Consider the following 16,557-nt stretch of genomic DNA (forward strand, 5'->3'; position numbering starts at 1 on the left):
AATAAAAACATGTAAATAAAATAAAAAGTGCACAAATAAATTAAAATGTGAATAAATAAATGAACAAAACAAACAAGAAACAAAACAAATGAGATAAAACTATATAATGGAAACAAATATTAAACAATATTAAATACACAAATTTAAATAAAAATTAAAACAAACAAAAAAAATAAAAATAAATGAAAATGACAAAATAAAGAAATAAATACCATAAAAGTAAAATAACTTATAAAATAAAAACATATAAATAAAATAACAAGTGCACTAATGAAAATGTGAATAAATAAATGAACAAATAAAACAAAAATAATAAAACTGATTTAAATGTGACAAAAATAAATAAATAACATAAAAATAAAATACCTCACTAAAATAAAATTAAAGTAAATAAATTCAAATCAAAACTATAATCACGCCTGACTCCATCAACCAGTTAATTAGCATGTGAATTTCTGAAGTATGGCCAAAAACATGTTTTGTAAGGTCAATGTGACCTTTGACCTTTGACCAAAATCTAATCTGTTCAGTCCAAGTGAGTATTTGTATGAAATCTGAAGAAGTTGCTCAGAGTGTGACAGAGAAATCAGGGTCAGGAGAAAGAGACATGTTGTCACCGTCACCTGTAAATAATAAAAACAAACTCTCACCTCCTCACGGCCACAGACTTGGAGGTACAGTTGCTGGTGATGATGGGGATGAGCCGTGGGAAGTGTGTGTGCTGTAAAACAGGAGAAGCTGGTGAGTTTGAGCCTGAGGTGACACTGACGCTGTTTCTTCTTCTGTGGTTTAAATTAAATTCAGTCAGAAAACAACGGAGCCTTTTCTCTCCGACGTGAAATGTGATTTTCAGGATCAAAGCACATCGTGTATGAAATCACTGCTGTGATGATGTGGAGCTAACGTCGTTATCCCGCCGCCTCGTGAACATGGAGGGAAACCAGGACACCGAGCTGGTTTCGTTTCCCATAACTGAGGCCACGTGGCTGCAGGAATGTGGAGGACAGCTGCGGCCAGTTTCACCGCCACTGCCAATAACCATCATATCATCATCATCATCATCACAGTCAGCACAGTGAGGAAAGGGGGAGCATTTAAAAGCTGACACCTACTCGCAGGATGAGGCGGATGGCGGCCACGCCGGACGTGGCTATGACTTTGGCACTGTTGGGGACCAGGTTGAGGAGGGTCGGCATGACGGCCTCTGCTGCGTGGTCGAAGCGAACGCCGAGCACCAGCGACAGGTGTCTGAAGACAGGAGAGCAGAGCAGACACTCAGGTGTGTTCAGCTACATGACGACCCGACATGACGTGTACAGAACAATAATCTTCTCTGATGCGTCGTCCTGACGTTTTCAGTTTACAGCACTAGAAGTTTCCATCTGCATCTGATCTCTGATTAATAAAGTTATTATAATGAGAGAACGAGTTTGTTATCTCCAGATCACGGGTTAATTATCTCGTTATCTCAGGATGACAGAGTCGTTTTCTCCTGATGATATCTCGTTATCTCGTTATAACGAGTTGTTTTCTTGAGATAACGGGATAAAGAAATGTTTGTGAGCACGGCCTTTCTCAGCTTCCAGTGTTTCACTGTCCTGTTCCTGCTTGTATCTAATGTCCTCTGTTCAATTAAAATGATAATCAACACATTTTATTAGAGATATTATTCATTCTAAACCCAGTTGCTGAATCAATACTAACTCATAATAAAACCAACACATGAATTTCTCAGAGGATTAAAACACGAACAGAACTATGAAGCATAAAAACGACTTCAGGAAAAGTAATAACTAATAAACTATAAAAGAAACTCTTCTTCTCTTGTGTTGCTGGGTTGTAGCCGGTCTGAAGTGCGTCTCACCCCAGAGTGATGCAGGCCTCTCGCACCACCTGGGAGCGGAGGTCCTTGGCGGAGAGTTTGAACGCCGCCTCCATGAGCCTCAGCTGCTGCAGGAAGCCGTCAAACTCGGCTGCGCCGGCGAGGAGCAGCGAACGCACCTTCTTCAGCTGGAGGAGAAAGACGAGAGAGGAGACGGTCAACAGAGACATTTTCATCTGACTGATACTTCAGACCGCGACCAGAGAACGCCAAGACGACGTACCGCCGCCACTCTGAGCTCCCAGTCCTTCTTGTCGTCTGACAGCACGTCTCTGATCTTCGTCATGGCCTCCTCCACCTCCCTGTTCGAGTAGATCTGGAGGAAGAAAGGGAAGTGAAGGATTCAAACTCTGGACCTGAGGTGACTCAGCATCATATTATATACGTTAAAAATCATACTTGCACTGTGGGAACATCCTCAAAGGCCTGGATGAAGTCCTCCTCGTCCACGGCTCCAGCACCGGACTTGTCCCTCCCTACAGACCAGACCAGCTCGAGGATTTAGATCCAGATCCACAACGTGACACGTCGTCAACATTTCACTGACATGATTCAACACTGACCCCGTCAGTCCGTCTGTGGCCACTGCCTCACTTACAGTTACATAACTTTACATGTCACGTAGAGACAAGCTGAGGAAATCACTTCAAAGTGTTTATTATCATTATTAATATTTTCCATGATTCATAGTTTCAGTGAAAAAGGCTCCAAAATAAAACGAGCTAGGGACAGATTAAAAAAAACACAGAAATAAATAATAAATAAATAATAAAACATCAGACTGGACTCCAGAGGGTGAAATCCCTCTTTATATGTGTCAGTGGCAAAAAGACAAATCTATTAAAGAAATTCTTATTCTTTATTCTTCGTTTTGTCACTTTTTATTCTGTTATATTTTATTGTGTTTTCCGTCTGTTTTGAGACATAATGTGAAGCTTGTTTTGTCTCTGATATAAATAATGTATATATAAATATTGTCTTGATATTGTATGTGGAGATCAGTTAGCGACACGTCGGATGGTGGTTCTGGTTCTGACCTGCAGACTTGGCGCTGGTGGCGGAGGCGGGGCGTCGGAACGACCCCATGCTCACCATCGTCTTCCCGGACAGCGAGGCTCCTTTGGACGAGGACGAGGAGCGGCCGCCGTCCACCGAGTCATCGTCCTCAAAGTTTTTGTCTGGAGGAGGAGACGGACAGAACGAGGAGTCAACACAGAGAAAAAAACGCCACCTCTGAGCATCCGAGCAATGTCGGACCGGCGGGCGGACTCAGCTGACCCACAGGACATAACTCACACTCCTACATCAACATAACAAGCGAAGGATGGCGAGGAGTGTGAAGGTCAGAGGGACAATGAAGTGGACAGTCAGAGCTGTGTTCACAGTGGGAGAGTCAAACTGAGGAAACTCTGGTTTAAAAGACAAACACAGTTTTTATTCTTCATCCATTTGACTGAAGATTTGACGACTCTTCACTTTCTATTGAGCTCAATAAAGATTCTGACATGACAGTAAATAAATCTGTTATGCAGCTACAACAGCAGCTATAAACATAAGACAATAACAACAGGAAGTGAGGAAACACTGACGACTGGAAAACAAAGATCACGACAGAAGGATGAAGATGAAATAATAAATAAAATACTGAAACAGAGGAGATGTATTAAAGTGAGTAAGAGCTTTAAAATGTAGGGTATTAAAAATCAAATAAAGAAGAAGATAAAATAATAAAATGCTAAAAGAGAGGAGATTAAAAGAAGACTTTAGGATATCAAAGGAAAACAATCCAGAAAATACTCTCAGAATAAAAGGACACACCAGTTAAACAGCTTAAAATATATAAATAAATTTGAAGATAAATAATGAATTAACTAAAAATCAATTAAAAGTCAGACTAAAAATGTAGACCTTGAGTTTGCTTTTAAAAGTCTCAACACTTCCTGCTGCCCTCAGATCTTCTGCTCCACAGATCATTCTCTTAATCAATCAATCTGCTGATCGTCTTTTCAATGAGTCAGTGAATCTTTATAATAAAATATTAAGGTGATTAAGACGTTCAGATCAGTGCAGAAGAAGAGAGGCATGATGATGTGTCGTGTTGGATCAGGAGTTCGCCTGTCAACAGTTTAACATATTCACTGGTGGATCTGTTCCTAAAGGTCACGACCTGGACTGTAGCTGCTCAGTAACAATAAGACCCGACTCAAAGAGGCCCCGCCCCCTGGACACGGCTCCTGTGGGGGTCCACAGAGCGCCACGTGAGTCGCCCTCAGCACAGGAATCTGCCCTGCTGCGATCAATCCTCTTTCATTATTCACACACACACACACACACACACACACACACACACACACACACACGTCATATACCATCAGGTCACAGTTTTTCCTCTGTGCCAAATAAAAGCTGCGCAACACCTTTCATTATCAACACAAGGTGACTGCGTGCGTGCCACTGTCACCTGAAGTTTAACACGTTAACACCAACACAACACGACAGCATCTGAGACTTCCTGTACAGAGTGTGATGCATTCACTTAACCAGATAATTATCTCGTTAATTCAGAATTCATTCTGATTTTTTTGGGAGAAAACTTCTCTTAAAAAAAAAATAAAAAGTAAAAATTCCTTCACTGTTTTTTTTAATTAACGAAATAATTATCTCAAGATTAGGAGAAAAGTTTCCTTAAAAAGTTTTCTAAAAAAAAAAAAAAATCCTGTTTGAACAGTGAACGCATCACGCTTCTGTAGAAAAGTCACGTCACCTTCAGCTGATAAATCTGAATCATCATTTGTACCTTTGTTTTTAAAACGATGTTATTTAGCAAAATGAAAATGATCTTGTTTAGATTTAGTGGCAGCGTCACGTCCACACCCGCCCGCCGCTGAAGGAACTAAAGACACTTCCTGCACGTGTTTCTGTCTGGACAATACAGAGAGATACAGCGTGTTCAGACAGAGCCAGGCTAGCACTTTCCACCCGTTTCCACTCTTTGTGCTAAGCTAACCAGCTGAGGGTTATAGCTTCACATTATGTGACTCTCTGCAAGAAAAACGAAGAGCTACGACCAAAATGTCTAAAATAAAATACAGATATCGATAAAAATAAAAGTGTTTGTACAAACAACAAACTTAAAAAGTAACACAGCGAATCCACCAGAGTCAAAGCATTCAGTTTCCATTTAACCTTCACAGCCTCAGATTTCACACTGATCTCCTCACATGGTCGCAGCATGACCCCCCCCCAGCTGACAGACAGTGTCCTGGATCTGCAGCCTCCTGACCTGAACCTCCCTCTCAGACATGGAGGCTGCGTCACGTCCTGTACACAACAATCCAGCTGAGAGCAGGAACCCATCCCGCCGTGTTTACACTCCAGACACCGCACACACACTTCTCCTGGATTTACAGCCGTCGTCACTCCAGGCTTCTCTCCCCCACCCCACCCTTCTCCTCTTCGTCTGGTTTCATCAGTGATTACAACCTCCCCGCTCCCTTCAGTCCCTCCCTGCCTCCAGAGGAAGAGCAGCAGCAGCTTACAGGAGCAGATCCGCCTGCAGACCAGTTTCCTCAGCATGCCGGCACACAGACAGACAGACAGACAGTCAGGTGGTCCTCCGGTCCTCTGTGCTCCTCACATCTTCTCCTCCACTGAGGAGAGAGGAGAGGGGAGGCAGGAGGGGAGTCCAACAGCTCGCCTCCCCCCTCCCTTGTCAGGGAGCACGTGCTTCAATAGGATCTTCCTCTGTCTCCGTCCTCCGGCTCACTCACTGGCAGGAGCAGGATGGAGGAAGCGGGAGGGAGGGGATGGAGAGGAGGAGGCAGGAGGGGGGAGAGGAGTGGACCAATGGGAGGAGAAGGGAGGAGAGGGGTGGGGTCGGTCTGGGGACAAACATCGGTGCTCAATCTGGAGGCGGAGCTGGTGGGAGGAGTCAGAGATGAGGGACAGCTAGAGTGCCATGATGACTCAGGAGGGAGGGAGGAGGAGATGGAGGGAGGAGGGAGGAGGAGATGGAGGGACACCTCTCCAGAGGAAGCTGCTCCTCTGTCAGTGTTAATGTCAGCTGTCAACAAGCCTCCACCCAAGTTCATCCACCAGCCTCCAGCAGCTGGAGCTTATCACAGCAAGGTCAAAATAACTGATGATTAATCAATAAACACCAGATCAAAGAATTAGAAAAGCTGATGAACCTGACCAGACATCCATCCCTGAGGTCTGATTCCCCGCTGGAGGAAACTGTGGCTTTATTCACTTCCATCCACTAATTAGTCATTAATTTAATATTAATCAGAATTACAATAGTTTATTGATCCCCAGGGGGAATCAGGGTAAGAACAGAGAATAGGAAGTAGATCATAAAGATAAAGATAAAATAGAAAAACAGGTTTTACTATGATATATGGATTAAGAAATATAGATATATAAGGATATGAGTATTTCTTTGCATATGTCTATTTTAACAACATTTGCATTTTTGGATTAGCTGGGAGTGTGGGGGCGGAGTCAGACAGCGCCAAGATGGCGACAGTGGGAAGCTCCGGCCTCGTTTTCACAGATGGGAAATGACAGAATGAAAAATTTCACTTGGCTTTCAGGGCTTCCGTAGAGCTCTGATCGGCCTGGCTGGGACACAGCTTCATAAAACTAAATCCAGCACTAAATCTAAATCTGTGAGTTTCAGAGGAAGTTTCAAATCTGTTCATTGGTGGAGGAGACAGTGTCTCTCAGTTCGATGCTTCATTAGACTTTATAACGCAGCTTCATGACCAGCAGCAGCTCTGAACGCAAACACACGGTCACAGCTCGACGTGCAGCAGCTAAACCACCGTCCATCTCCGTTTTCAGACCATGTACATTCTTCACCAAGTCAACGACCCCTTCAAGGTCAAGCTCAGAGAACAGGAATTCACATCTCTTCTTAAAGTCCACCACATACTGTCTAGAATAGTTTCACAGCCAACATCCAGGAGACGGCAGTCACCTGTTTCTCTTCACAGCTCCAGGCTCTGCAGCTTTACAGCTCAGTTAACGATTCATCTGGGAAAATGATCAGCAGATTAATTAGTCACTTTCTCCAGAGCCACAGAAGACGTACTGATGACACTTGTTTTCTGAGTAGAACGAACCATGACGAGTTGGTTACAGAGAGACGACACCTGCTCATATCAAACAGGTGACTCCTGATGACTGTGACTAATGGTGCACCTCCTCGGCACGACAGGTCACAAGTTCTCCTCCTGGCAGCGCCTCAAAGTCTCCGGCAGCTCGGAGCCTGATGGAGTCTGACAGGTGATCTCCTCGGTGCAAATTCACCAAATGAGCGGGGAGAGGTGAGGCGTTCAGGAGCGCCAAGTGTTGCATCACTGACCTGGGAGGAAACGAGGGATCGTGGGAGAGCGGCGAACTCCAGGCAGGTAGTGAGTTTCCTCCTCTGCCTGAAGCTCTGCTTCACCATCATCACTCATTAGGTTGTTTTTGAACAAAGCAGCTCGTAAACACCAAGAACATCACTCACATCAGGTAATCATGCAGCTCAAAGGTGAGCTTATACCTGTGCACATGAAAGGATGAATGGAGCGGGACACGCCCCCTCATCTCGACCAGCTGGAACAACAGTGGGAGGGACGTTCCCACAGAACCATCAGGCTTTGTTCTCAACGTTCTCACCAGATTCAGCAAATAGCACAAGCAGCAGACGTTATCATGAAGCATCGGTCAGGTAAAGCAGGTGTACTTCTACAGGTAAACAAAGAGTTGACTAATGAAACTCTGAAAATCACCCGCTAGCTTTACTGAAACAAAGAGAGGAGAAGAAGTAAAGCTGCAGTAACTACTTCGTCCTCACGCGTTTGTTTAGTTTTCAGAACTACAGTAAAAGTGAAGGAGCGTTTTTAGACCTCCGTTTGCTTTACGCCTAAAAATGTATAAAACGAATAAATTAAAATATTGTGGCAAAGAACTCAGATATTCAGTTTAAATGATGTAAAACAAGCAGCAGATCTGTGTTTTTAGAAGCTGGAATCTGAATATTCAACATCTTAGCTTGAATAATGACAGAAGCTCCTGCTCCCGTCACAAACGACTGTCTTTCTCTCTGAAGACAAACAGGGCTGCTCATCACGTTCTATATTTATCTCTCTGTGTGTTGTTGTTGTTGTTTACTCCTTGGGTTTTCGGGGTCAGTCAGTCTCACTTCCTGTTGAGAGTTAGTGTTTCCTGTTCGGTATGGAGAGGAGTTTTCCTGTTATGTTGTGTTTGTGTATCTGAGCAGAGGAGCGTCGGGGCAGAACCTGGAAAACAAGGTTCTTTAACACCTAGATGTGCGACACGTAGAACTGGGCGATTTATTTTATTTTACTTTCTATTAGGATTTCAGCTTCTAACGATTATGAAAACAAGACAATCAAAATAAAACAATTATTGTGCCGCATTCTGTTTCACAACAAATTTCCTGGTTACGTTAGCGACGTACGTAGCAGCGCCACATCTTCAGAGACTCTACTTACAGCCAGGAGAGACCACGCTCAGATATCTTTAACTTATATCTCTGTAACCAGAAAAACTACAAAGACAACGCTTTTTATTTTGAAATCTGTTTTTTTATTTTCTGTTTTTTATGTTGAATATATTTTACCAAAATGTTGAATATACGTTTTGGAGTTCTAACTTATCTTTATTATTTTTATATGTTTATATGTTTAGGAGTTTTCAGTAGGTTTTCTGGAAGTACACCAATGTTACAACAGAGTTAAACTTATTGCTGAATTGTATTTAAACGGTTAAAAAGATGTTTTTTTAAAGTTCAATAAAAGCTGGTTATTTCCAAAGTCAAGCAGTGATCATGTCAAATAATATTGATTAAGATAATCGTGATTAGGATTTTTGCATGGACGGCGAGCAGGACTTAAACAGCGTCACGTTTACTGCTGGTAAATCCAACCACACTTTCACCATCAGCTGACTCTGCTGCACTGCTCCCTCTCCTTCTGTCTCTGCACACTCTTCATTATTCAGGAGGTTTCCAACTGTGCAACCCAAGTACCTGGCCTCCTCTCTCAACACCTCCCTGCAGGAAGCTCCTGAGGCGGGGCGGGGGTGGGGGGGTGTGGGGGTCTAAACTGCCCTCGGAAGCCTCATAATATAAAATATATAATGAATATATATATTTCCAACTTATGGCACACATAATAATAATAATAATAATAAAAATTAATAGTTATATCACTTTTGAAAGCAGAGTTGCAAAGTGTTGTACAAACATAAGAACAAAAAGCAATAAAAGACGTGGAGAAGAGGCAAAGTGTCAATTAGCAAGGCACGTCTCACAGAGAGAAACAAAATCCATAAAACAGACCAAAAATAATAATAAAACCAAAAGTAGAAACCAAAGAGAAAAGCACTGAAATCCAGAATTAAAAGCTGCGTTACGTAAGTCTGTTTTCAGTCGTCTCATTATTATTATTTATATTCTTATAAATTCCATCTTTTCACCAAAGTTGTTCTGTTTTGCAAATGATTTGTCGGACCACTAGACATGCCTTCGCGGCCCTCCAGCGGGCCCCGGGCCTCAGGTTGGGTGAATGACACCAACAACAAAAAACAGCTGGAAATAATGACGTTTCCAAACGTTGTTCCTCTAATTCTAACAACCACTTCAACCTGAATCAGCGAAGCAGCTCGTCATGTGTCACAGCAGCAGATCACATGCATCACTGAGCTTCAGCTACTTGTGGCATCCAGCTCCAATTATGATCCGAGGCTCAGGAGCACAGAGATCCTGACAGAGCCCATGGTAACGAGCTCCTGCGTTAATGAGACAGACGCACATTTACAGCGAGCCTTCGGCTTTACCTGAGGAACGAGCCACTTCCTGTGTGTGACCGCTTCACCTGCAGGAACACGCTGCACAGACGTCGACCTACTGGAGGAGAAACATTAAGTCCTGACTCCGACCCACAGCTGATGCACTGCTGCCTCCTCCCCTCCCCTCAACCTGGTCTTGTGACTGTAGGGACAACAGCTGACACCACTCCTACAAAATAAAAGCCTCAGGCTGCGGGAGTAAAGAGTCTCAGTCTCCTCCCCTGGTTATCTGAGCTCTTCTTTGCTTTTCCTTCATTGTCACTTCAGCACATCTCAGTCTCTCTCTTCCTGTATTTCAATGTCTCCACTGTCAGTTTCTGATGCTCTCTCTCTCTCTCCCTGTTTTCCAGGTCAGTGTGATGTCTCTCTCTCGCCCGCCCAGGTAACATCCACAGCTCTGTCAGTTGTGCTGACGTCCACGCCTCTCTGAACTCACTGCTGACAGCAGCTGAACTCTTCTTCTCTGTCTGTTCTTTGATGCCACGTGCATAAACACAAGCTAAACACTTCCTGCTGCTGCTTCACAATAAAAGCTTTTAATCTGTGGAGGTGAATGTAAGATAGAGCAAACACCTTTAGTTAACAGGATTTGTGATGGTGCAACTCACTTTGCACAGTGTACATATTAGTATTGTACATATTGTATTGTTCTATTTCTACTGAAGCTCTCTGACCTGCAGTACTTGCTTGTATTATCTTTGTTTATATTTCCTCTCTTCTGACTTGTTGTTTTTCGTCATGCAGCAAAAGCAAATTCCTTGGCGATGAACCAGATTGTGATTGTGATCTTTTACAAAAATAAACATTTCTAACATCGGCCTTCATGTCTGATTATCTCAGTGACAGACTCCTTTGTGTGACTGAGCGCCTCTGTGAGATGAAAGCTGAGCCTGGTGACCGCAGTGATGACGAACAGACCGGTTTAATGTCATTAATTATAGTCACACAGTCAACTGCTAATAACTGTGGATGTGAAATCAAGCTCTTGGTTTAAAGAACATTCAATTACTGAAACATATGTTGTAAAAAAAGAGCAGTTTATATTATTGTTTTCTGTCTTTACTTTAATATCCAACACAGCAGCAGCAGCTGGAAATCCCTCCACTGGGTCTGATACAAGCAGCTGCCTCTCCCTCCATTCAAACCCTTTAAACCTTCCTGTCCCAGTTCTGCTGGCTCACTTTTCCTGCAGCGAAGCGACTGAAAGCTCCTCGCCTGCCGGAGCACAAAGAGACCAGCTCATGTTGCATTGTGACAGAAAGACGTCAAACACACCCCGAGCGGCTGAAACAAGATCGTCTCGCAGTCCTTTCATCGGTTGGTGCTTCACATTCTTTGATTATTAGATCTACAGCCTCGATCCCGAACCGCAGCCGACAGCACAGAATAAATACGATTACATACTCTGCCAGAAACATTAGGGATAATTGAGATGGAACGTCAAACGTTTCAATCATCATACACGATGTCCACACAGTCAATAACTTACTGATGACCCCTGACCTCTGACCTCTCTCTGCTGTCAGCCATAAACATAATGATCAAACAGGCTTGTATTTGCTCTGGTAAATATTTGTTGACGATAACTCACATAATCCTCTGAGTTTGGAGTCTAGCAGGAGAACACGTAAACGAACGTGATGCAGCTTTAAGCGTTCAGTGTCACATGTTTGTCTGCAGGCCGCTCACAACAACAACACAACAACAACACACATAAACAAAAAGCTGTCGCCATGACAACTAGAGCCGTGACAGGCATAAAAACTGTCTCGACGCCGTACACACAGCCAGCAGGTGGAGCAGGAGGCGTGGTCTTACCTGACACAGGTGACGGGACCATGTTCCCTGACCTCTGAACTTCGTCAAATTTACTGAAGATGACGTTGAGCCTGGACACGGAGAGGAAACGCAGAGTTAGCACCACAAATAACCGGCCTCGCCGCCTTCAGGGCCGCACACTCAGAAAACGAGCTGGTTTCAGACTCTCCGGAGAGAAGTTAAATAGGCCGGAGCTGCGTCTCAGTCTCTGCATCCAGAAATACACAGGCAACAAGCGGCGCTGCTCCTGCTGCGTTTTATTATTAGAACAAACGCTAATAATCACAAAGTCAGTGGAACAGCAGCCGCCGGCGACGCACGTTCACTCCAGGAGAGAACAACAAGTTTAGATTCTGAACAGTCAAAAGTCTGTTTCAAACATGAACAGCTTCCTGTTGGCTGGTGCTTCTTTGACTAACACCTGACTGGTCAGTTCATCAATGAGTGATCTCCAGAATAAAGCTGCAGCTATCAGTTCATTTTTATTTATCTCATCTTGATAATCGATTGATCGTCTGAGTCGAGACTCCAGCTCGTTAACTGAGAATCTGCTGCTTCTCTTTTCTGTTTGATGATTCATGGACCAAACACAGATTTCATCACTTTACAAAATAATCTGTAGATTAACAGATAAATAATACAAATCAAAAAAATCATCCTTAGCTGCACCAGCAGGAAATGATTAACAGAGTCAGGTAGAACAGTGAGTGTTTGAACGCACCGTGACTGAGGCAGACCCTTCTTCCCCAGGTCCATCCGCACTCGCTCTCCAACATGGCGGTAGATCTCTACGAGGCAGGTCATGGCTCCGTCACGCACCTGCAGGAGGACGACGGCATGAGAACACAAACAGGAAGCAGAGACTCTGTAGCTGAGAACTGATCCTTCGTAACGTCTTAGTTTTAATCACAACATTAATTATTCACTTTGATATGATGCTGTTTTACTGCGATATGAACAGAAAAGTTTCTAAAGAATCATTTCAAATGTAGAATTCACTGTGTGGGAAGTATTTTTATTCTTATTCTTATATGTTCACGTCACCGTCTCTCCTGGTTTATTCATTACACTTGTATTTATAAGGTGTTTTTCTTCTGTCTTTTATCTTCTCATTCAATTTCTATTATTTATTCATTAATTATTAAATGGTTTATTCAATTAGTTTTATTTTTGTTTTCTGTAACTCCATTTTTTAAATCTGAAGTATTTATTGATCAATCATTCATTTATAAATTCTTTTTACAGTTCTTATTTTTAACGCCTATTAAAAGATGAAATTGAGGAAATGCTTTATTTCCTGTGATGTCCTGCTCCTCCATATGACTCCCGTCACATCTCCGTCACTTCTCTTATTTGTTTTAATCTGTTTGAATTAATAAAAATTTTATTTTATTTAACTCCTCCAAATGTTTGAGGAGTAAGTTCTAGGAAACTTTACATGAAGATAGAAAATCATATTGGCGTGGGTATGTTGGTGATGATGGATCATGTTGTGCGTCAAGACACGAGCTTCAGTGAACGTGTGCGAGTGTGTTTGGCTTCAGGAAGGGAAGTTCATGGGCACAGCTTCCTGTCCCGAGGAGGAAGTGCGGTTCCGGTGATGATAGACCTCTGCAGCCTATCAGGAGACAACAAACTCAAACACAGAGCAGAGCAGGAAGTCGAGGGGTCTGGTGGTTATAGAGGAGACTCCACGACTGCGAGGTCACAGGTTTGATCCCTGCAAAGTATCAGATGTCTTACAACAGCTAAAGGTTTTCTCTCCCAACATATGAGTCCAGGAGGAAACAGAACTCCTCCTGGATCCATAGATGCTGGATCATGGTCTGATCAGCCCTGCTGAGCTGTAACGTTTCTGTTTGACCAGCAGGGGGCGTTCAAAGTCCAGTAATCCTGTAGCTGCACCCGAACACATCAACAGTTTGTCATGTTGAAACAGGAAAGAGACACACACAGTCTGTGTCTCAGCTTGGTGTGGAAACCATGACCAGCCAGAGTCCTGAACCTGAACCTGAACACCTTCAGGAAGAGCTGGAACAGAGTCCAGGTGCTCGTGTGGTCTCACCTGACTTGTGGGATCTCCGAGGAGGTGACAGATGTGAGGAACTATTTTACTGAGAGTCAGACTCTGAGATCCGAAGCTGAAAAAACAAAAACACGTGGGTTACATGGTGACCATGAACCTTACACACCACGACATACAACCTACGTACGTGGGTTATAAAGATTAAATATCTGAAACAATGAGTCAAATTATATAAATATACATAAATAAAACTATCGATCAACAACTTTGATGGTCAATTGATCGTTTAAAAAACATCTTCAGGTTTGTTTGTACAAAACGAAACATCTAGGACCTAAAATATCAAAATGGAACCAGTTTTCTGTTTTCTGATATTTGTTTGCACCAAAAGCTGAAACCAGTAGTAAAGAAAAAATAACAAAAACAAGATTAATCAATAATAGAAATGATCTGATCTTTGCTGATTTACACGGTCACACCTTTACACCTGAGCCTGTTGTCTTCTCTCCCCAGAATCCACAGACCTGTTCACTGCTCATCTACGACAGTTCATCCTCTAATCCTTCCACTGACCACAGAATAGATGTTTACCTGTTAGATATTAAAAGTAAACCCTAACCTGTAAAACAAGTTCATCTGTTAATCTGATCTGCACTTACACATTTAAGGTGGAGATGAGACAGAGGCAGAGTCCCTCTCTGGTCCTGTTGTTCTTATGTTTGAAGCCTCCCATCATTCGCTCCCACACATACTGAGAACACACAGACAGAGCAGATGTTTACACTCAGTCATTATCTGGCAGGTCTAACATCAGTGAAGAAAACATTAATTATTATATTATTCTGATGATTATAACACAAAAGGAGGGTCCAGAAAAAGGAGACCCTGCATGTGGAGTAAGAACAGGATGAAAGATCAACCCTGACTGCAGAGGGTTAAACACCTGCAGCAGGTTTGAATAACTGCGTGTGCACCTGTGGGTTCGCTGCCTGGTCCATGATCTTCAGCAGAAGTGCTTGGTCCTGGTCTCGAACTTGGTCCTTGGCGTCTCCCAGTCGGTCTATGAGACTGGGCAGAACTGAGCGGACACAGAAAACAGAGTTTACAGGCGTCTGCTCGGCTCACTGTGAACGTCTTCCTGCTTTATATTCACGTATTTATTCCTTTGATCTGTTCTTTTCTTATTCCAACCAGAGCCACATCAGCACTGTCGGCTTAAACAGCTGATGTATGAACGTAAAGTCTGGTTTTACATCGCTGTGCACACGGACTCGATACAGTCAGAAGAATCCTACTGATCCTCAACAGCAAAGTGTGAAACTGCAGCAGAAACTAAGAACAAGATGTACGAAGGACGTGAAAGGTCTTTACATGTGAAAAACAGACACTATCAAATATTTTAGAAGCCAAAATCAGTTGTGGGCAAGATTTCATATCATTATAACAGTATAATACACACACAAGTGCGTCAGGGACGTCTCAATGAACAAAACAAACACCTTCAAAATGAAAGAACTTCGTCATATCAAAATTAAAATCATATAAAAATCTGCTTTTACAAAGAAACAGAACTTTAAACATTAATATACAACATTTCCCACAATGCACCGAATGTATTCAGTGATTTTAAAGGGACAGTTCATTTACTGGTGACAACTTTATCTGACTGTATTATCATCATATGAAACTATAGGTCACAACATAATCAATAATCAATAAGAGCATTGAAACTGAAGCTGAAGTTCAACCATTTCAACAATAGAACAAAACATCAAGATTAAAAAAACATCTTAATAAAAGTGCATAAAGAAACAAAATGAAGAGCACACACACAGTAGAGACTAAAGATATATATAACACATATTCATATATTATTATTATCATTAGCATTTAGTAATAAAATGAATAAAAGGCTTTAAGAAATACAAAATAATTAAATGTCACTATTTATAACAGCAAAATATACTTTTTTATTGTGTGCAGAATTCACCAACAGAAGTAAAATAATATAGAAATAATATAGAAATATATATACAATAATATATTTAAACATACCTGCATTTCATATGGTGAAAAACTAATTTTTTTTTTAAATTACCTTTAAATGCTGTAATCATTTTTAATGCTATATTATTTAATACTATTTTATTTACTTTCTTTAAATATATACTATATACTGTATGTATATATATATGAAAACTAATATAACCTTAAATGCTGCAATAATTCTAAAATCATTTTGATTACAATACTGTTGAATGCACAAAGCCAATCATATATGTATATCTACAGCACACACTGTACATTTAATCAATGTTCCTTGGTTGGTGCATAAACTGAATAACAGCAGCTCACCTGTTCCAACCTGCGTCCTGAACCTCTCCTGCAGTCTGCTGACCAGAGCCGACAGAATATCCATCCCCAGCAAAACCACCTGAGACACAACAACAACAACAACAACAAACAAAACAACAACCATGAAGCAAACACAGCCACTCAGTGAGTCACAATCACTTGACAACAAAGACAGAAAACATCCAGAACCACCACAGCATGAGATCAGCAAAAAAAACAGCACTGGATTTGAATCTGGGCTGCAAGGGATTATGGGTAATTGAACCAAACTAAGAGTTTTCACTTGAAAAGGCACAAAAACATGAAAATAAACCGGTTTTCTGTCACAAATCCAAACTACGATCATGTAATGTGTCGTTGTGTGAGTGAAAACCAGGAAGTGAAACACAACCGTGAGTGAAGACGGTGTTTACACTTCACAACAGGGTTTCAATGACATGTGCTTCAACTTTCCTTGTCATGGGGTGGTATGGGAAACTCAATGAACGACTAGTGAGAGTCTCCCTGCTGACACCATATCAACACAACACGCACCACCTGAACCTCCGTGTTCGGGCTCTGGTGCAATTTTTGGAACCTCGCTTTATCTACGAGCGACATTAAACATGTGACA

General features: G+C 42.1%; 1 protein-coding gene across 5 annotated transcripts in view; it reads right to left on the reverse strand.

Annotated features, from left to right (window-relative positions):
- Positions 1–16,557, reverse strand: part of LOC111235536 (CLIP-associating protein 1-B-like) — a 39,913-nt gene that overhangs the window by 18,548 nt on the left and 4,808 nt on the right. For all 5 annotated transcript variants that reach the window (XM_022763997.1, XM_022764001.1, XM_022763998.1 and 2 more), the window contains exons 3-14: positions 15,945–16,023; positions 14,564–14,667; positions 14,249–14,340; positions 13,629–13,704; positions 12,285–12,382; positions 11,564–11,634; positions 2,920–3,060; positions 2,282–2,358; positions 2,106–2,198; positions 1,865–2,010; positions 1,113–1,248; positions 651–721 (exon numbers count right to left, since the gene is read on the reverse strand). In XM_022763997.1, the coding sequence (XP_022619718.1) occupies positions 651–721; positions 1,113–1,248; positions 1,865–2,010; positions 2,106–2,198; positions 2,282–2,358; positions 2,920–3,060; positions 11,564–11,634; positions 12,285–12,382; positions 13,629–13,704; positions 14,249–14,340; positions 14,564–14,667; positions 15,945–16,023 (1,184 nt within the window). The remainder of the gene's footprint in view (positions 1–650; positions 722–1,112; positions 1,249–1,864; positions 2,011–2,105; positions 2,199–2,281; positions 2,359–2,919; positions 3,061–11,563; positions 11,635–12,284; positions 12,383–13,628; positions 13,705–14,248; positions 14,341–14,563; positions 14,668–15,944; positions 16,024–16,557) is intronic.

This window comes from Seriola dumerili, unplaced genomic scaffold, assembly GCF_002260705.1.
Source record: "Seriola dumerili isolate Sdu_G_001 unplaced genomic scaffold, Sdu_1.0 BDQW01000513.1, whole genome shotgun sequence".
In the NCBI taxonomy this organism is placed as follows: domain Eukaryota; kingdom Metazoa; phylum Chordata; class Actinopteri; order Carangiformes; family Carangidae; genus Seriola; species Seriola dumerili.